Source organism: Lissotriton vulgaris, chromosome 2_2, assembly GCF_964263255.1.
Source record: "Lissotriton vulgaris chromosome 2_2, aLisVul1.2, whole genome shotgun sequence".
NCBI classification, from domain to species: domain Eukaryota; kingdom Metazoa; phylum Chordata; class Amphibia; order Caudata; family Salamandridae; genus Lissotriton; species Lissotriton vulgaris.
In genome coordinates, this window is record NC_141688.1 from 21,739,572 (window position 1) to 21,761,756 (window position 22,185).

Here is a 22,185-nt window from a genome sequence, read left to right on the forward strand (position 1 = left end):
CGGCCCTTTTCTTCCATGTGAAGTCCGGGCTGCTGGCTCCGAGGACTTACGGTGGAGGAGGGAGCAGGAGAGCACGCAGGGGACGTCTGAGGGCCCGTCCCGAGAATCCCCGGCGCCCGCCCAGCAGCAGCAGCACCGAGGTGAAGCACCTCCCTACCTGTGCCAACACATCGCCGGGTCCGCCGATCAGGAAGATCCCGGACTGCGGCAGGCTCTGACGGCCTCCAGGGTCCTGCCGTCCCACTGGCACTGTGAGTCACCACTTCTCCGCCCCTCGGGGAGGGGCGACGAGGGGCTCCAGCTCTGATCGGTTTCAGACCAAATTCTCCATTTGGGCTGCCAGCTCAGCCCAAGGTGGCGGCTCCTCCTCCCGCTGTCCAGGGGCTGGGGCAGCCAGGGTAGGGAAGAGGGAGGGCACCGAGGGGTGAGGAGGTGGGGAGGAGTACAGAAGGGGCAGGGAGAGAGACAGAGGGAAAGAGAAGAGGTGGGAAGAGACGGGGCAGGAGGAGGACACCAGGGGAGGGATCGTGAAGACAAGCGCTCGCCATTTGCATTTAAGCCCGTCCTTTTCAGACTGGGGGGCGCTTTTTTTCCTGATGACGTCACAGAGAGAAGGGCCCGGAAAAAACACGACCCTCAATCCGAAACGGACGGGGCTTAAAGTGACAGACACACCTCTTCTCCAGTGGGTGGCCCCGTTTGGGAAGCCAGCCAATGGAGAAGAGCTAACTCGTTTACCTCCGTACTAGAAAACATAAAATCTCGCCAGCGAGACTGCGCAAGCGCAGCCTATGCTAGCCGAGACCTAAAAACTACAGTTTTAAAGCCAAATAAAGAAACTGACATTTACCAGTTTTACATAACTGACATACGTATAACTTGCACCGCTGTAGATTACACGTCATCAGTTATGTAGTAGGGGAGGTCATCAGCAGTGCATCACAATGGTGCAAATTATACTTATGTCCATTATAATTGTAGGGTAAATGTACCTTTTTAGGTCGACCTCTGCCAATGCGCTTGCGCATTGCAGATGCTCGATCTATAGTGGCCAAAACAGGAGCTGAACCAGGCGGCCGGATTTCGGCAAGTGCACGTGCTCGTGCACGAGCTTGCCATTTGCTCCCCAGCCATTTCAAAGGAGCTCTCCCCCGCCCCCCTCTGCGCTATGCCTTCTAGAGGATCACCTCCCCAGCCCCCTGTCGCCAGGCTTCCCTCCCACTCGCTCACTCCCCTGCTCCTTTTGGCTCCCATGCAAAGACCAGCTCACTGAAAGTCTTTACTGAAAGAAATGCTGCTTGCGGAGTGCTCTTTTAAAAAAGTTTTTTACGAAAGATGGCAACATTTGGAAAGGTCAAGCGCCAAAATCACACAAACTTTGGCATGGTGACAATCAGCATTTGCGTATGAACACGCATTTAAGATAATGTTACACTGGCACAGTTTTCAGGAAATACGTTTTGTCTTTGAATTGCAATATAATTCCTTTCGTAGGACATCTCCTTAACAGTCCTTCCAACGCAAGTTGCGCCTTTTTACAAGAGTGAAAGGATGGTGAAGGGATACAGCTCTGATAACCTTTATCGTTCAATGCACGGCATTCCCTGTATGCTATGCTTTTGTGGGGGTGAGTGTTTTTATTAAAACTGCAGACTACAGTTCACTTGAAGACACCTAGGCGAGGGGCTGGAAGTGACTCGGCTGGAGCTGGGAGTGTCAAGGTCTAGGCCCGTTTTCATGCAGAATTGCCTGGGCAATCACCAATTCACACCTGTTCCTCGTACGCCTGCAAGACAAAAGAAGCCCTGCCTTGCATATCTGCGGGAGGGGGGACGGGCGCCACAGAGGATGGGGCACCTTCTGAAAAGTGCTCAGGTTTGCAGCCACGGGGAAAGGGGGCTTCGACTCTCAGACGGAATAAGAGCATTTCAGCACACTAAAAGCTCATTCTAAAAATAGACACTATTATTTTGTGGGAAATAATACCGAGCCCATCCATAGAAAAAATGCAAAATGTCACATTTGAAATCTGTGAAAAGTAAATAATACCATCTCTGCACCTGCATTAGCCATTGGGTAGTTATGAAAAAGTTGATATTTAAGCTTTTAGCATGTGCTTTACATTTATTTCCTTACAATACTTTTTAAAAAAATTTGAAATTTACGCGCCCAAACTCGTTTCTACTTTTTTTATGTAAACATGCTCACATTCTCATTCACATTTTGCAAATCGATTTATAGACAAACATCACTCTGGGGCAACACTCATGGCCAACACCGCATTACTTAGGGACACCCTAACCTCACTCATGGACACCAGCACACTACTTACGGACACCCCCACGCATCAATAAGGGACACCACCGCATTACTCAGGGACACCACCACCACATCACTCAGGGACACCACCACATCACTCAGGGACACCACCACATCACTCAGGGACACCACCACATATCACTCGGGGACACCACCACATATCACTCGGGGACACCACCACTCATCACTCGGGGACACCACCACTCATCACTCGGGGACACCACCACTCATCACTCGGGGACACCACCACTCATCACTCGGGGACACCACCACTCATCACTCGGGGACACCACCACCGCACCACTCGGGGACACCACCACCGCACCACTCGGGGACACCACCACCGCACCACTCGGGGACACCACCACCGCACCACTCGGGGACACCACCACCGCACCACTCGGGGACACCACCACCGCACCACTCGGGGACACCACCACCGCACCACTCGGGGACACCACCACCGCACCACTCGGGGACACCACCACCGCACCACTCGGGGACACCACCACAATACACTGAACATAACATTCACAAAAGTTTTTTAGTAAAGTTTAAGATATTGCCATTATAAATTATAATTACTTTTATTTAAGTATTAAATATTATTTTAGAAAAAACAATTATTTGTTATATCAATACATCTAAGTCATGTTAATACTAAACATGTTGCATTACAAATGCGATAACACTCTACCCTCTCAACACTCTTTCCCCTCTACGCTATCACCACTCTCCCCTTTCACCACTCTCCCCTCTCGCCACTCTCCCCTCTCGCTACCCTCCCCTCTCGCCACCCTCCCCTCTCGCCACCCTCCCCTCTCGCCACCCTCCCCTCGCCCCTCACCCCTCTCACCCCTCACAATGCCTTTTAACATTATAAAAGGAATTGCCATTAACAATGCCAATAGCTCAAAATCTCGCTATTGGGAGACCTATTGCATTGTAAATGCTTGTTTATAGTGGTTGCACGTAATTGGCATACATGGTGATTGATTTGTTGAAATTGATCAACACTGTCTTGAACATTTCCTACCTCTGACTTGTTTGTCATGAAGAAGAGGCAGTTCATCAGGGCCAACAAAGTGCTTGTAATTGCTATTTTGTGGGATTGCCCTATCTACATCAAAAGTAAGAGGTCATGAACCAACATAATCTCTTGTTTGAGGAGGCCATTGGGACCCAATTTGGGGGTAGTGTGACAGTGGGGTAACCTGGATTGTTTTATGTTTCTGAAATTAAGTGAATGGTGCCCGCCGAAGAGTGTACTATATGGCCAAAATGCTTTTGTCCACCTATTTTCTAAGTACTACAGAAGAGAGGAAAAATAGAAACAGCAGAAGTTGAAAGCTGATACTCCGCTTGTCGACAAGTTATGTGCATTTCAGACTCTGTTAGTAAAATTTTAGTTACCCCCGCTTGCTTCAATGAAACTTTTGTAAGAGTTACTTAAAGAAAATTGCCAGTGTCTTTTAGGTTTTAAAAGGTAATTGCTCAAATATTATTACTTTATGATGTAGAATATCGAATCTCCTGCACCTTTTAGCTATTTGATTTAAGATTCATCAGAGCTTTGAATAACTTTAACCAAATTGTTTGGTCTGAAAAGAATCTGCATTACTTTGTACATGCTATTATACTAATCTTTACTTTTGCAGAAGCGACGGTTGAGCTGTCGGTTGACAATGTACAGAACAGTTGGAAGGAGGAGCCTGTGACCCCTAAACCTGTTCTGGTGTATCCACCTGATCTACCTTCTAAAACATTGAAGAAGAGCTATGAGGAGGTGAGCGATTTGACTGTCAAATTCCCATCTTGCCATTTTAAAGTATTGCTAGGCCTGAGTAAAACAATCAGAGGGTTACCTAAGCTTAGTTTCTAGTACACATTTTGACAACATCTGAGACTGCAACCAGTGTGGTTTTTAGGTCTCGCCTAGCGATGCAGCTCATGCGCTGCTTGCCCTGGCGAGACCTATAGGCGATTTTAGTGGCCGAATGGGGACAGATGTGCACGCTCACGGCGCCCGGACAGCCCATGGGCACGCAGTTTGGTGGCCGAAGGTGGGCAGGGATGTGCACGCTCATGGCGCCTGGACAGCTGATGTGCACGCTCATGGTGCCACTTCTAGCTAGCGGCCAGACGGCCTACGGGCTATGTGCACGTGTACGGCTCCGGCCGGCTTGGGCGCACTTCTCTCCTCCCCTCATGCTGCCTATGTTTGCTCACAGGCGATATTTTTGTCAGTCGGCGGCGCAATGCCCGAAGGCCCTCTGCGGGGAACAGTGACAGTGGATATCATCAGGAATGGAAGTAGCTATGTGGCTTGCTGCAGTGCTGCCAGCGGAAGCAGGAAGGCATTGGTTGCGATCATGTACCATGACTAGAAATGCGACACAACCCAATTTACACCAGAGTAACTGGATGTTCGAGGCATATGGGCTGCAGATGGTACATTATGAATAGATCGCCATCTGGTGTTGGGCTTGGATGATTGCACTTGTTTTTCTCTTGGAGAAGTATTTTGTAGGCTGGTGACTCCTCCTTTGGGTGCTAGTGCGCATGGGCATCGACTCCATCCTTAGATTGTTTTTTTCCGCCATCGGGTTTGGATGAGGATCGAAGCGCTCCGGATCGACTTCGAGAAAAAGTGATATTTCGGCGCGTATTCCCTTTCCAATTCGACGGTATTGTTATCGAACGCGATTTCATTTCCATTCCGACGTGTTTCGACTCCAACAATAAACATTTTCTTCTACGTCGACAAGACCGGGAGGCCTTTCTCGATGGAAAGGACTCCATTTAAGAGATGTCCAACGTGTGGTGCTAAGTTCCCACACAAGGACCTACACGAGGTGTGCAACCTCTGCCTAGCGCCTGAACACAAATCCAGGGACTGCGAAGCCTGCGCAGCATTCTCCTCCAAGTCGACGATTAGAAACCATCGAGCCCGAAGACACGAGGTTTCGAGAATGCAGTCGGAGGCAATCCCGGAGCTGTTCGAGGACTAGCACCTCGTAGAAGAAGAGGAACATGAAGACGAGTGGGGGTCGGAAGTGGACGAGTCTGATGTCGAAGAAATCGACGTTCAACAAACCGTGAGTGACGACGTCCCCTTACCAAAAAAACGACCCCGTGTGGTACCGACCCCGCCTTCGATCCCGGTCAGACTACCGAAGAAAGTTTCCGACACCCTGCCAACGTAACCGAAACAGAAACCGAAATTCTTGGCCTCCCACCATGTCGGATCCGAGAAACGGTCGACATCGACATAGACACCGAAGCTCCATACAAAGGAAAGCTCGGCATCTAAACATTCCATGTCGAAACCGAAAAATGCTTCGACGTCGAAGACTTACTCGACACCGAAAAAATCTGAATCGAGCAAATTCTCGGTGCCGAAAACACATTGACGGTTAGAAGCAAAGGCACAGTTCGGAACCAAGAACTTCGGTACCGACACAGGAGCAGCAGACGGGTCCAAAACAAAAGACCTTGTTTATCGATCCGCAAACTGGCAAAGTGGTGACAAAATCAACGAAAAAGAGGAAAAATTAACAGCTAGATGACAAAGCTCTTCCTCCTAAAAAGAGAACAATGGGGACAAATACAACTCCTCCCCTTTCTCCTCGGCCTAGAGACACACCCTCTTCTCCTATTCCTCACACTAGGCCAGCTATTCCTCCACCTTCTACACCAAGACCATCTACACCTCAAACAGATGTGGACAGTGATACAGGGGAGGGAGAACCTCATGGGGATGACAACACTATCCCAGATGAGGAAGACCCATGGGAGAATTATGATGCAGGGTCAGATGATAACGACCCAGAATTATACCCCTCAAAACTTTCACCACCTGATGATAATACAGGTTTTGTGCAGTTGATTAATAGGGCAGCAAAATACCATAAGGTAGATTTACATACAGAACCTCAAATAGAGGATTTCCTTTTAGAAACGCTAAATGCTGCACAAAGAACATCAGGCACACTACCTATGCTAAAGGGTCTTCTCAATCACACAGCCGACATATTCAAAGACCCTGTGAGGGCTAGGGTATTAAACCCAAGAATTGATAAAAAATATAAGGCAGCCCCAAAGGACCCAATATTTATCAAAGGACAGGTACCTCTGGACTCGCTTGTAGTTACAAACGCTCGTAAAAGAGCAAACTCATTATCTACAGGAGAAGCTCCTCCTCCTGATAAGGAGTTCAAGCTAATAGATGCATCAGGCAAAAGGGTAGCATCCCAAGCAGCAAACAGCTGGCGCATAGCTAATACACAAGTGCTACTTGCACGCTATGATAGGGCACATTATGACGAGTTAGAAAAAGTCATCACACATCTCCCTAAGGAACATCAAAAAAGGGCAGACCAGCTTATACAGGAAGGGAAGAATAGATCGCCATCTGGTGTTGGGCTCGGATGGTTGCACTTGTTTTTCTCTTGGAGAAGTCTTTTGTAGGCTGGTGACTCCTCCTTTGGGTGCTAGTGCGCATGGGCATCGGCTCCATCCTTAGATTGTTTTGCCATAGTAGGGTTAGATGGTGTAGTATGATTGAATACAGATAGAAATGCCCATGTAAGTGTATCTAAATAAGATAGTGTTGGAACAGACACAGGTTTCCGGGGAGGCTGGGAGGGCATGTACCACTCTGCAGCCCTCTATGCCAAGAACAGATGCATACTGGTAAGTAGCATATTCCGTTCGAGGCATATGGGTTTCAGATGGTACACTATGAATAGACTATACAGCAGTTATCTTCCTAGCGGTGGCCACCAGTGTCTGTTGCAACAGTCTGAAATAAAGTCTTTAGTACAGCTTGTCCCACTCTAGCCTGTTGTGTTGCCTGCACATCTACACAATAGTGTTTTGTGAAGGTATGTGGTGTAACCCAGGTAGCTGCATGGCATATGTCATCTAGAGGAATGTTTCCTAAGAATGCCATAGATGCTCCTAGTTTACGTGTAGAGTGAGCTCTAGGAGGAACAGTTAATTTCCTTTTTGCTATTAAGTAGCATATTTGTATAGATTTTACAATCCACCTGGCAATGCCTGCTTTAGAAATAGGATTGCCCCTATGTGTAGGAGAAAACGCTACAAATAGTTGTTTTGTCTTTCTGAAAGTTTGTGTTCTTGCTATGTAGTACAATATCGCCCTTCTGACATCTAATGTATGTAGGGCCCTTTCTGCTACCGTCTGTGGTTTTGGAAAGAAGACTGGTAGTTCCACTGGCTGATTGATGTGGAATGCTGAAATTACTTTAGGCAAGAATTTTGGGTTTGTTCTAAGAACCACTTGATTTTGGTGTAACTGCAAAAATGGTTCTTGTATTGTAAACGCCCGCAATTCACTTACTCTTCTGAGTGAAGTAATAGCTATAAGAAAGGCCACCTTCCATGTGAGGAATTGTATTTCACACCTATGCATAGGTTCGAAAGGTGGTCCCATTAGTCTGGTAAGTACTATGTTGAGATTCCAGACTGGGGAAGGCGGTAGTCTTGGTGGAATGACTCTTTTGAGGCCTTCCATGAAAGCTTTTATTGCTGGTACTTTAAACAGGGAAAGATGTTGTCTGTTTTGTAGGTACGCCGCTATAGCTGCAAGATGTACTCTAATAGAGGTGTACGCAAGGTTACATTCCTGCAAGTGTAGTAAATAGCAAATAATCTGTTTAGTGGATGCGTCCAGAGGATTGATGTTGTTACAGTATACAGCAAACCTTTTCCACTTTGCAGCATAGCATGCTCTGGTGGTAGGACGTCTTGCTTGCTTAATGATTTCCATATAGTTTGGAGGTAAATCTAAGTATCCAAATTGACTCCCTTGAATCACTACAACTTTGAATGTTATCCCTTCAACATCAGGAGCGACTATGGAAACACCCAGAGAGCCTTTTTTAGAGGTAGGCCCGAAGGACAGGACGACCCAGGAGGAGCAAAAGAAAATACCAAGGAGAAAGACAAGAAATATCCACAAACCCGTAAAGTGACCGCAAAGAAGGACAAGAGCAAGAAGGGGAACCAGTAGACAACCTTGTCCTCAACATTTCTGATTTCCCGGTTTAGTGACCTAAAACTCAAAACATTACAAAAAGGCACTTCGTTTGTACCCACAGCAGGTACCAACACATTGGAATTAAACATTAGCTTTTTTAACCCTTTCGATGCTGATGACGAGCTCAGCGCGTCATCACCCAAAGGTGTCGTGTGCTGATGACGAGCTGAGCTCGTCATGGTGCCACTAAAATGGCATTTTCCAGCACAGGGGGGGAAAACGCCCAGCAGCCATGTGGTTAAGCTTATGAGGAAACTCAGATTGCATCTACACTATGACAGAGCAGAATACGGACCAAGAAGATACTAGGAGAAACTTACATTGATATTCTAAGAGGTATGTCAGCATGTAAAACTATTCTGGTGTTTTTTTAACACATTACATGAGTAGAGCAGTAATAGGATTTTATTTACAACTCTTAGGAATTTGAGGTAGAGATCTTTTTCGGATTTGACAGTATCGATTCCTGAGCGCTAGAAGAAGAATACTGGTAGGTCTGATTTCATCATAGCAGTAATTATTCGCAGTTTGAATGGTAGTTAAAAAGAGTAATGCTAGATAATATATCTTCCACAGACTGCGAATTGTCGCTAGAACTAGGAGCATTTATGATCCTCACCACAGAATAGAGGAGGCATTTTCTTCATTCCATCACTGCAGGTTAGTGATGAAAAAAAGTGACACCAATGGAGACTTCTGAAGTCAGTAGCTTTCCCGTCGTCTTTATATATTCAGTAATGGGCAACTATTATTTGCTTTGCAGTATACGTTCGGGACACGTGGCATTTTTACTACGTTTTTTTAATATTCCCTAAAGCCAGAATACAGGTATTTACACGCAAATAACAGTTGCATGTATTGGTTCACCACTTTAAATGGCGTCATATAACACAACAGTTTCACTCCAGTGAGAAGGTGTGCAAAACCGCTTAAAATTTTCCTTTGGGTCCCTTGGATCGATATCTTTGAGTGCATGAAAATGTTCCCACTTTTCATCAATGCTTTATAGCCCTGCACTCACGGGTACATCATAGCTTATGACACGGAGATATTACAGTTTGGACTCACCTAAATAGAGTGTCTTATTGTTCTTCTTTTTGATTAGATGAAATTGTGATGTTTGCTCATTTTGTGTTTTAGGATGCTGCCCCTGATGAAGGGAAGAATATTTCCCAAAATGCATTGGGCTCTGGAAATGTTGAGATAATTGTATTAATGTTTCAATGACCTGAAAATTGTGAAATATCATTGACCTATTTTTTGTTATATCTGATGCTATTCCCTGAAAAAGAGAATGACACATTTGCATTTTGTGTACTATATATGTAATAGGATGTAATGTAAACAATGATGGAATTGTTTTATGATCATTGCATAAAATTTGCCACTAAAAATTGGCTAAGTGCATTTAAGTTAAAGTTGTGTTGTGTGATTTATATTGTTGATGTATTGGAATCAGTTTCCTTAGGAACAGTGCGCACTACATGCAGATTGCCATCTGCATCTTTCTCTTGTTTTCTTATTGTATAGCCAGTTGTAACGACTGGATTTTCGGACCAGATGGAATCAGCTCCCAGGAGCCCCTCTAACCCAGTCGGAACGTAATCACCTCCCTCCTTAGAACATATTTACAATGGGTATAGATATATGTATGTACATCTCGTACCTAAGGATGGGGCAAATACCAATAAACATGCATGGATTTTCTACAATATCCTATTCATACCAGCTAGTCTCGCGGCCACTTAGGCCCAGACTAACCTACCCTGGGGCAGATCTGATTATATACCCTTACACACTGATCTCACTCAGTGCTCACTCGACACGCTATCCGGCGTGCCTACACACGGGCCTGCAGTCCCAGTGCTCTCTCTCTCTCATATCCGGTCCACAATCCGGCGGACCTACACACCGTGTCCCCCCGGTGCTCTCATTCACAACACGATCCACAATCCGGCGGACCTATACACCGTATCCCCCGGGTGCTCTCATTCACAACACAATCCACAATCCGGCGGACCTATACACCGTATCCCCCCCGGTGCTCTCATTAACGCCGCGTACCAACGACGATCACTTTCCTATGAACACCTATGGAAGAAATCTCTCATTGTCTACTCAGGATAATACTACAACAATATAATTTAGTATGGCTTTCCAAGTTGATATATGTACCTCCTGCTCTTGGCATCAAACGTTCCCTCTCTCCCTCATTGCTCAGTCACTTCTTACCTGATCGGGATTCGCATCTGTTCATGCAAACAATGTCTGACTAGAAGACCAGGTTACCCTGATTGAACAAGAATACAAGGCACATGTCGGTTCACTAAGAACTGGGGTATTTTTATTACAATGATTATAAACACAATACTATACGATAACATATATTCTGCAATGAAAAGTAAAAGGTTAGAATGTGCACACTATAGGGGAAAGGGCGGAGGTCACCTTATTAACGTGAAGTCGGGGTTCGGCAGTCATCTAGGTTCCCTTCTCGTCTGTGTCTTGGCTCGTCTCGGAATCACACCTCAGCAGTCACGAGTACACGTCTGCACCGCTATGCTCGATCTCCTCTGCTTCCCTCCAAGTCACTGGAACCTCTCTCGTTATTAGCTGTTGTCTCTCTGTCTCTAATCGCTCTGCGCTACTTCTCCTTCTCCTTCAGTCTTTCTCAGAGAGTCTGTTTCATGATCTTTCTCGGACTTCAAAAATGGCGACTGTCTGCCTGGAAATAATTAATGATAAACAAATAAGATGCGCCTTCGCAACCACTTAGTATGAACAATTACTTTCAATAGAAATAAACGCAAATTAATCCGTTATTCCTAGCCTCAAAGTTAGGCTGCTTTAGTATTTAATCATTTCAACATTTTTGAAAAGAAAAAGGACATGTAATCAACTCAACAGAGAATACATTTTGATGATGACATGCTAACAAAACACAAAGTAACTGAACAGATACAAAATCAATTTGGACATTTGGAGAAAAAATATACACAAAAATCACAATATTTATCAAAAACAGCAACTGTAGCGAGTAGTGATCTAATCAACTACCTAACAAAAACAGTTGAAACCTGATGAAACCATTCTTGCATGTTTACACAATTCATGACACAAAAACTTGCAACTGTTATGATTACAATTACAAAATTGATGCAAAAGGTTTTTTCTTATCACTCGGGATTCAGGCTGTACTTAATGTATTGGCCGACGCGTTTCAAGTCTTGGTTTTTGAAATTACCAGACTCTCATCAGGGCTGGATGAGTCTTTAAAAGGTATATCAACTGTTTACAAGGAAAAACAAAAAAACTTAATGAAACTAGTTTTCCCAAAAAGTCTAAAATACAGAGCAGTTGTTTGGACGTAAAAAAAATACTTCATACCTGGTCAATGACCAGCGGAAGTTGTGCGTCTCAAGTTCAGCGTTTTATGCAGTGCTCACCTGTAATTAACAAGGTGACATAGGCTAAGTGGATTTAAGGACAATAAGGGTGCTCAATTGCAAATTTAGTAATAAGCGTGGTTTACCTAGTGTGTGATCACGCGTAGTGAACCTTCTCCGGTTCTCTGTATTACAGGGGACGACGTGGCAAGTTTTTCAACAGGTCTGGTGAGAAATAATACCTAGCGTTAAAAAATGCATGTGACTGCCGGCGCATGAAGCGCTCAAGAGGCCAGTACTTACATTACTGAATCTGTATCACACGTTAGTCGGGTGCGCGGCAGTGCCGATTTCCAAGTTCTGGAAGGTAAATGAAACCGGGTTGAAAAAACAGTCACCCGGCAGTGCCGATTTTCAAGTTCTGGAAGGTAAATGAAACCGGGTTGAAAAAACAATCACCCGAGTAGCGGCGTAGTCAGCGTGTGCGCTGTTTAGCTGAAAGCGGCAAAAGGCGCTTACCTTCAAACCAAGATTTAATCGCCGAGCTGAATGTCTCCTATTCCATGAAAGTAAGGACCGGCCATCCTGCTACCTCCTTCGTTACAATGTGGTAACAGCAGGTTGGGGTCACGTGACGAGGGCGGAGCTACGCTAATTGGTCATGGAACTGCATTATGGGAATTGTGGTCCATATATGAAAAAAAGATCTAATGATTTTTGTTAAAAAATCATTAGTGGCCGGATGGTTGCACCCTGGCTCAAGGGGATCGGTATAAAGGTTCCACGAAGTGGGTTATACCCTGTTCAGCTCGCTCATTGTGTTTAGACCGCTATTTATACTGTCGAACTTCATAATTAAGTACGCCTCTTTGCGTAGTAAGGCACTGTCCACGCATCCTGATACATTTTTAGAATCAATTGTGGCTAGCACAGTCCACTTGAACTGGTTTTCATTATGATTTTGGCTCACAAAGTGTTCAACCATCGGTGCCGATTGGACCTTTTTCCTGATTCGCGACCGATGTTGGGTTATTCTTGTGTTGATTTGTTGACTCGTTTTGCCTATGTACACCCTGTCACACGGGCAAAGCACTGCATAAACAACATTTTTAGTTTTGCAATTAGTGAAGTTGGTGTGTTTCCAAGAAATTCCTTTATGGTCAAAGACCTCCCCCTCCAGGGTTGTTGGGCAAGCAACACAATTCCCACACCGATGATGGCCCACAATCGGTGGCAGATTCCATTGTGTTGTCAAATTACTTATGGGTTTAGGAATATAGCTGTCAGCACGTATAAGTTGCTGCCCAATACTAGGGTTTTTCTTCATAGCAAAGATGGGCTTGGGCATGGGGCAGTTAAGGTTCTCTAATAAATGCCAATTTTTAAGGACAATTTGTCGAAATTTATTAGTGTGGGGACCAAAAGTGGTCACACAAACAAGTTTGTTGAGATCTAGCTTGTTCTTTTTCTCTAACAGAGACTCTCTCGGTGTGCATCTTGCTCTTTTTGTTGAATGTTTGAGCAGTTTTTTGGGGTATCCCCTCCCTTCCATTTCTTTACAGAACAATTCAGCGTGTTTATCAAATTCCTCCAACTCAGTGCAATTTCTCCTAATTCGTAGCAGTTGGCCATAGGGTAAGTTTTGTTTTAGACACTGAGGATGTGAGCTATTGAAATGCAATATGGTATTTCTGTCTGTCTCCTTTTTGTACAGTGATGTGATGAGATGTTCCTCTTGACATTTAATCGAGACATCTAGAAAGGTCATTTCTCGATTACTTGATTGTAATGAAAATTGGATGTCAGTGTGACGTGAATTGATCCAATTGTGAAAAAGGTCCAACTCAGTCTGGCTCCCCTGCCACAGGAGCCAGACATCGTCTATATACCTCAACCACTGCAGTATCTTGTCAGAAAAAGGATTATTGTGAAAAATGAATTTTTCTTCATACTGGGCCATATAAAGTACAGCCATTTCCGGCGCATAAGGACAGCCCATGGCTGTCCCTTTGACCTGTACAAAAAACTCATTTTCAAACTTGAAATAATTCATACGGAGGGAAATTTCAGCCAACGAGAGTATAAATGAAGTAGGCACCCTATGGGGTCTTTCTCTGGAGTCAAGATATACCTCAATCACCTCAAGTGCCTCGTCCTGAGGGATTTGGGTATATAATGACGTGACATCCATTGTTGCCATTAACTGTGTCTCATTATTAAAGTGCATGCCCTCTACTTTCGTGATGAAGTCTGTAGTGTCTCTGAGGTATGATGTGACATCACAGAGAAACGGTTTTAGAAAATAATCAATATATTTAGATATTGGCTCGAGTGCTGAATCACAGCCTGAGACTATTGGCCTGCCTGGGGGGTCAGCACTATTTTTATGTATTTTTGGCAAAAAATACAACACCGGTGTCCTCGGATGTTTTTTATTTAGAAATTCGAACTCATTGGGGCCAAGGAAACCTTGGTCATGAACAAACCCGCCAGGATACTTTGAATGTCGGACGAATCTTTACTTGAAAGCGATCTGTTCTCAACTTGACCCTTAAGGAAGTTGATATTTGACCAACACATGTGGTCGGACTGTTCACTAATAAAGATTTTATTCGTGACAAAAAATTGTACCCCATCGTGGAAAAATTGTACCCCACGTTGAGATTCCATCTTCTGTGATTCCAGGGAGTTCTTTCAGCTTTGAAAAATATCGTCCTGATGATGGTCTATCTGACGAGAGCACCCTAGACCAAAACGTCGACACTCCATCATCTCCTTAAATGTTGTTTTGACACCACTTTACAACCATTCTTTATTAATTAATCTAGGTTGTTTATTTTATTCACGAGGAGTTGATGTTACCAGTTATGAACTATAGTGAAAACACTGTCCATCTTAGTTCATGAATTTTTGCTTGAATTGGTTTGCCTGTATATGTCTCCCCAATAATTTGTTTTGCAGTAAAAACTTTGGCCAAAAATAATCATTTGCTCTTTGTGTTCTCCTTCCCTTCCATCAATTTGTTGATTGTTGCAAAATAAGAGTGTGATCGCTGATACACCAATGAGTGTGTTACTTCTGTACAACTCACCAACCAAACTAAGTATCCTCAAACAAGTCCCTTGTAGCACATTGTGACTTAAATCATCAACAAAAGACTGGCACTTCCATGAGCAATTGTGCGGCACAGGCGTATGCCAACACATTCATGAATCGATTTGAAGAGGAGAACATCTTAACAGTACACCTGTGGATAACCAACATCAAACTGTTTGTGAGGTTCATTGACGATATCTTTATTCTACGGAAAGGTCCAGAAATCATTCTAAGAGACCAGCTACAGAAACTTAACTGTATTGACAGACGCATTCAGTTCACCTACGAAATACAACAACGCTCCATCACATTTTTGGATGTTAGAGTAACCAGGACACCCTCTGGATTTGACACTTATCTATACAGAAAAAAGACAGACCCAAATAATACTCTAGATTTCCGGAGTTTCCATCCACCATCTCTTAAACAACACCTTCCCTACACTCAAATGTTAAGAGTAAAAAGAATTGTTTCCAATCATGGGAGAGCATGTATACTACTGGAAGAAATGACCCAAAGGTTCAAGGCCCGTGGGTATCCTGACCATGTCTTGATATAAGCCACCAACCGCTGCACGCTCAAATCCAGATCAGAATTATTGTCAACACAAAACAAATCAGCCAAAAACTTACTTACAGTCGTGTCAAAATGTTCCACTATGTGCATCACTTACAAACTAATCGTCAAAAGACACTGACCAATATTAAGACTGGAACAAGATTTTATTCATATCTTCGATCAAGAAGCTACTTTTGCCTATACTAGGAGTAGAAATATAGATGAAAGATTAAAACACTCAAGTTCACTGACAACAAGAACAACATTTTCAGGTACCAAACCATGTTGGAATTGCAATAATTGCAATAATGTTATTAAAGGAACATATATCAACCATCCGATGAAAGGTCACAAAATTAAAGTCAAAGCTACACCCTCCTTGGCTCCATGAAGCCTTATGGCTTGCATGATCATATGGAATTCACTTGTTACTTATAGACATTTGCGTTTGGACTGGTTGTATAGATAATCATCACAGTATGCACCACGGTTTATTTAACATTCACATTGGTTCTTTTTTATACACCACATATGCATCATATTTTTTTAATATGGATATTCTCCACACTATATTGTTAGTTTATAAGTAGATCTTTAACTTTATATCTTCAGCTTATTTGTCTATGTTGCTCATTATGATAGGTACATGTTACTTATGTGGTCTAGATTCCACGATTACACCATCGGCTCAAAACTTTATTAAACACACACTGAATGCGCGTTAACCCTCTTTCTATGTTGATTTTCACGCATGCATCACGTGCGCGTCACGGATAAACGCCCCCAACAGGTTTCACCGGTATTCCCGGAGAACATTCTCAGAGAAGCCACAACCGCTTTGTGAGAGACGCTGTATCTACTAAGCGTAAGCTCGGTCATAATGCATGAGAAAGCCTCGTATTAATAACATCACGTCTTCTTGAACTTTCACACAATGTTCACAACGTAACTAACCGAGTGTTTTCACCCATGGCATTAACAGTTAAGTTTCCTCATACAGTTTCTCCCTCTTTTTTATATGCAGCACCGTACGTTGTTCAAAAGCAGCACTAAGTGCTTTCACTATCTATTACCGCAAAAGCACCTGAACATCTCTAAACATTAGGATGAAGTCGTAGTTCCCTAATAGCATCGGAATGACCTAGACCACTTCACCACCCGTTATCACGAGCACGCCAATAGACCCTCGATAATTTTATAATTGTTTCCGATCTCTTTCTAAGCGGAGCGAAATGATTCACAGTTTCACCATTATTTTACGAGCACATTTACTCACTTTCTGCAGTGGATTAACACTGTTTGTGACTCACTTCGTGTTTACAAACATGTTCCTGATTATAATATACTGCTATTTACAGAATATCCCCAGATGAAGGCACTTTGTGCTGAAATGCATTGGGATGATTAAATATCGACATGGAGGAAATTAATGCATTCTGGAAATTGGAGTAACTTGTATGGAGAAGGAAGGATGTAATTCTAACAGAACTGTGATGTAACCGTTTAAATAAAAACGGTCTCAACATCGTATACCAAGAAGTTTGTTATATTAACCTCATTGATTTACCAAAGAAACCTTTTCATTAAGGAATATTAGCCTGTTGCCTGGGGAACATACCCTACTTATATACGGATGCACTGATATTTAATCCCCAAAGGTATCGGTCAAACAGATTTTTTGATTTTATGGCACCTGTGATGGTGACTTAGGACCACAGTTTGAAGGCATCCAGTTGCACATACAACCTGCCCAACAATAACCTTTTCTATATTTGAAGTCATTGGATTATTTAAGGGTTGTCAGAAATTGCGATTCTCCTATTAACATGACCAGTGAATCTGGATTTCATTAAAGACACGGAGGCTAACATTATGCATTAATCCTTTAATGCAGCTCACAAACAGCCGCTTACATCACAAAGACTAAGAACAAGAACAAAGTGACATCATAGTATCAATAAAAGGCATGTGCCAGAGAAGATCTGCCTCTTTTAAATGCATCCGAACATCAGATCAAGCTGCAAACGAAGAATTAATCTGTAATCTTGAACGAGGGATTCGCGAACGTTGAAAAATCCATGGAGATCCCTCAATTCGAATTGTCTGAAAACAAAAATAAAGCAAATCAAGAAAGGCACACAGTATCCTTCAAAAGGAAGCACAGTAAGATATGGATAACATAAGATAATAAAAGGCATAAAAAACATTGTAAACCAAATTAATCCTCATTTTCCCTCCAGGGAGGGACGGGAGGGATAATGTTAGCCTCCTTGTCTTTAATGAAATCCATATTCTCTGGTCCTGTTAATAGGAGAATCGCAATTTCATTACAAGACACGAGGCTACATTATGCATGTTGGAAGCCTTGAATAACGTCAGAAACATGTTCAATTGGTTTACAATAATGATGGGCGAAGGTAGAGGCATTAGACCAATCAGCAGCCTTGAGGATAGCATCCAACTTACCACCAGACCAGTATGACTTGCTGGCCATTGCGCTTCTCAGAGAATGAGCTTGGAATTTAGACAGGTCAATACCAGCAAAGTTCATAGCCAATTTAACCCACCTTGCGATAGAGCGGGAAGAGATGGGTTTAAAGGGTTTGACATAGGAAACAAGAAGTTGATTTGCATCAGGAGGACGAAGATCAGACATCCTGGAATCATATTCCTTCATGCAATCAACCACACAGAGCTTTTTGCAGAAATCAAAACGTGGATAAATGATAGTCAGACATGGTTTTAGTTCTCCTAAAATTTCAAATTTTACACCAAACATAACATCTATCAGAGATGTCCAGAGCTTTGACATTCGAAACTCTGCGACAAGAAACTAGGCACAAAAGAGAGGCAAGCTTAATTGAAAGACATTTCCTGTTAAGGAGAGAATTGTCAGGCCAATAGCAAAAAAGGTCAAGCAGAAATTTAACATCCCACACAGATTGGTATTTAGGCCTGGGAGGTCTTTTTAGTCTAATACTTTTAAGAACTCTACAAATGATAACATTCTTACCTACCATCTTACCGTTGACAAGAGAATGTCCTGCGGAAATGGCAGATCTAAAACAATTAATTGATCTATAGGAGAGACCATTGTCGAAGAGTTCCACGAGAAAATTGACTATATTGACGAAAGGAGCCTCCACGAGATCAAAGTTCCTCTCCAAGCACCAACCAGACCATTTCTTCCAGATGTTATTATATCTGTAGTGGGTTCCAGGTGCCCATGATTCCCCAAGGAGGGTGAGAGCAGATGACGAAAGTCCAGACAATTGGTTAGATTGCCTGACACTTTCCAGGCAAGAAGGTTCAAACTCCCTGAAAGAACCAGGTGGTGATCCTCTCCGTTTGCGTTTATAAGGAGGCCTTGGGCTGTGGGAATCCGGAAGGGAACGTCAAAAGAAAGTTCCAGAGCTGTGGGGAACCAGGCTTGAGACGGCCAGAAATGAGTTATCAGGACGAGAGAGCACTGTTCCTGTCTCACTTTCTGCAGAACCCTTTGGATCATGGCGAATGGGGGGGAATGCGTAAGGGCGGTGAGGAGCCCAAGACTGCAGAAAAGCGTTCATAGCCAGAGCACCCGTGTCTGGCATCCAGCTGAAATACTGAAGGAGTTGGAAGGTCAAACGGCTGGCGAAAAGGTCCACCTCGAAAGGACCCCAGAAATGATCCAGGGAATTGAAAATTGTCACAATAAGTTTCCAATCGCTGAAATCTTGAAGGAATCTCGAGTTCCAATCTGCTGAGATATTGGATTTCCCTGGAAGATATTCCGCTCTCAAAGAAATATTGTGTTCCAGGCAGAACATCCAGAGTTTCTTGGCCAGATCTGATAGGTCCGCAGACCTCGTACCACCGAGTCGGTTGATATAAGGACTGCAGACACGTTGGCCATCTTCAGAAGAACGGATCTGCCCTGAAGAGAGTGTCTGAAACTCATTAAGGCATAGAGACCAGCAGTCATTTCTAAAAAATGTATATGGTGGGAAGACTCTGAATGGGTCCATACTCCACCAGTGTCTTGGTCGAGGAGACGTGCTCCCCAACCGTGGAGGCTGGCATCTGACTCCAAAACAAAGTCCGGGGTCGAGCCGAAGATAGCCCTTCCATTCCAGGCGTCCAAATTGTCCAGCCACCAAGAGAGTTCCAGTTTCGCTTGTTGATCTAGAGAAACAAGGTCCCCGTACCAAAGACCGGCCCGGAGTGCATTGGCTTTCACCCTCTGAAGAGCACGGCAATTTAGTGGACCTGGGAAGATAGCTTGGATCGAAGTAGAGAGTAGATCCAGGAGTCTGGCTAATTCTCGGAGAGAGAGAGATTGCTGTCTCAGAATAAACCTGATTTCTTTCCGAATTTTGGCAATTTTCTTTTTGGGGAGTAAGAGGAGACAACTGGAGGTGTCCACAGTAAAACCTAGGAACTCTAGGGATTTTGAGGGCGTCAGAATGGATTTTTCCCTGTTTATAATGAAGCCGAGGTTCTCTGAGGCCCATGGAGACCTTGAGATCTTCCAATATTTGGGCATTAGTTTGAGACATGATGAGGATGTCGTCTAAGTAGATAATTAGCCAAATACCTCTTGCTCTCAGAATGGAAACCATCGTTCTCATGACCTTGGTGGAACACCAAGGGGCGGATGAGAGACCGAAAGGGAGTGCCTGAAATTGAAAGAGGTGTCCGTCCAAAAAAACTGGAGAAAGGGTTGATGTTCCTTGGCCATAGGGATGGTAAAATAGGCGTCTTTTGAGTCCAATTTGACCAGCCAATCTCCGTGAAGGAGAAGGTCCCTGAGAAGATGGATCCCTTCCATCTTGAAGGGACGATAAACGAGGTATTTGTTTACCTCCCGAAGGTTTATCACTGGTCGCCAACCTTTGTCCTTCTTCTCGACTAAGAAGAGAGTACTTACAAATTTTCTTTGCGACCAAGGTACCTCGATAAAGGCACCCTTCTTGAGCATAGAGGAAACCTCCTCCTTGACGCTTGCTAGATGTTCTAAAGGAAGGTCTAGAGGTCTGGTGTAATGGTCTGGCAAGGAGTGTCTACAAAGTCTATCCTGAAGCCCCAGACTGTCTCTAGAACCCACGGGTCCTGTGTAAATTTCTTCCAAACGTGAAAAAAGAGTTTGAGTCTCCCCCCGACCCTAGGAGGGGAAAGAGAAGTAAAGGCACTTACTTTGAGAGTTGTTGTTTGATGCTCCATGGGAGGAGAAGCCTCTGCCACGCGAACCTCGTCCTCTCTGTGGGTAAAATTGTTTGTTGGAGGGGTAGAAGCCTCCACCAGTGGCACCTCTTCCTCTACCGGATGAGAAGGGCCGAAAGTTTCCACGGCCGGACAAACGCTCCTTCTTCCGGCCTGGCCAAAAATATTTGTTGGGAAGACTCTTCTCATGTTGTTCTGGGCCTTATCTAGAGCGGTGAAGGTGGCAACATATTTACCGATTGTTTTGATCATGTCTTCTCCAAAGAGGAGACCTTTAGGCTTATTGGAGGGCTCTTTCTCTGCGAGGTCACCAAGTTTGAGGTTGATCCTGTTGAGGATAGTTTTTCTTCTTTCAATATTAAGCCCAGAATTATCATTGCCTAGGAGTACAATCGCCTTCTGGCTCCATCCTCTTATTAGATCAATGTCAAGGGGAGTATTTGAAATATGTGATTCCTCTGTTAGGTCGAGGATTCTGGTAAGTGGGCCGAGGATATCCATAAGGCGATCTTGACATACCTTAAGGGCCCTTTCGAGACCTTTCCTGGGATCTTTTCCCAGTTTAAATAAGAACTTAATGAGGTCTGGAACTAGATTAGGGGTCTGGCAGACCTTATCAATACATGGTCTAGGGCATTCGGACCGCATGGTATTGCGTGTATCTCTCTCAAGAGACTTCCTTAGCCACTTGGTAACAAACTTAGCGACATGGTCGTGAGGGAACCTTCTAGAGCTGTTAGGGCGGGAAATGTTGTTAGGGGAGAACATCTCGCCGCCTAGAGGATCAAGAATTGCGTCTTTTGAGGAAGGGGAAGAGTCAGCCTCAGAAAGTGCATTTAGGTCCATGTCGTCTAAGTCGTTATCGTTAAGGTCAAATACGAACTCGTCGTAAGGTTCATCATAGACGACTTCTACGTCAGAGTAAGAGTCTGAGTCAACACATGCACTATCACCAATTGTGCCGCTGTGGGCACCCGCCAAAACTGTGCCGTCAGAGACACCCATCCTGATTGTGCCGCGAGCGGCACCATCACCTTTTGAGGCGCTACGGCCTCCCAAACTGCGTGAGGTGCTAGGACCTCCCATGTCAACTGGGTTAGTAATACCACCAGTAGTGCTTACATTGTGCTTGACTTTCTTGTGAGCTTTGGAGAAAGAGGGTTCATGAAGGGTGTCGCCATCATTAATCAGCCCTCTTTTGTGGGACATGACCTCTTTGAGAGTATCTATCATGCATGACCTCATCTTTTTTTTAGAAAATTTTTAAAAGTCAGCAGTGTGGCTAGGGGAGTTAGCGACTGCGTTGTCGGACTCCATTTCAGACATAATGTCAATATATATCTTTTAAATATAGGGAGGAATTAATAATTGATTTTATTAATGTTGAAAGGGTATAACTGATTTTTTGTTATAATGTCTCAAATAGTTATTAAATGTATTCTAAAATGATATTCATCAAATATATCATCTCATGCTAATATATCATCTCGTGCAAATTATAATTCTATAATTAAATTTTGTCTCTTTTAAAAAAAAATATTTTTATATTTTTTTATCTAA

At 43.8% G+C, this 22,185-nt stretch overlaps 1 protein-coding gene across 1 annotated transcript in view; it reads left to right on the top strand.

Annotated features, from left to right (window-relative positions):
• SNX1 (sorting nexin 1) overlaps positions 1 to 22,185 on the top strand; it is a 672,004-nt gene that overhangs the window by 71,940 nt on the left and 577,879 nt on the right. The window contains exon 3 of the mRNA XM_086959205.1: positions 3,978 to 4,105. Within this exon, the coding sequence (XP_086815331.1) occupies positions 3,978 to 4,105 (128 nt within the window). The remainder of the gene's footprint in view (positions 1 to 3,977; positions 4,106 to 22,185) is intronic.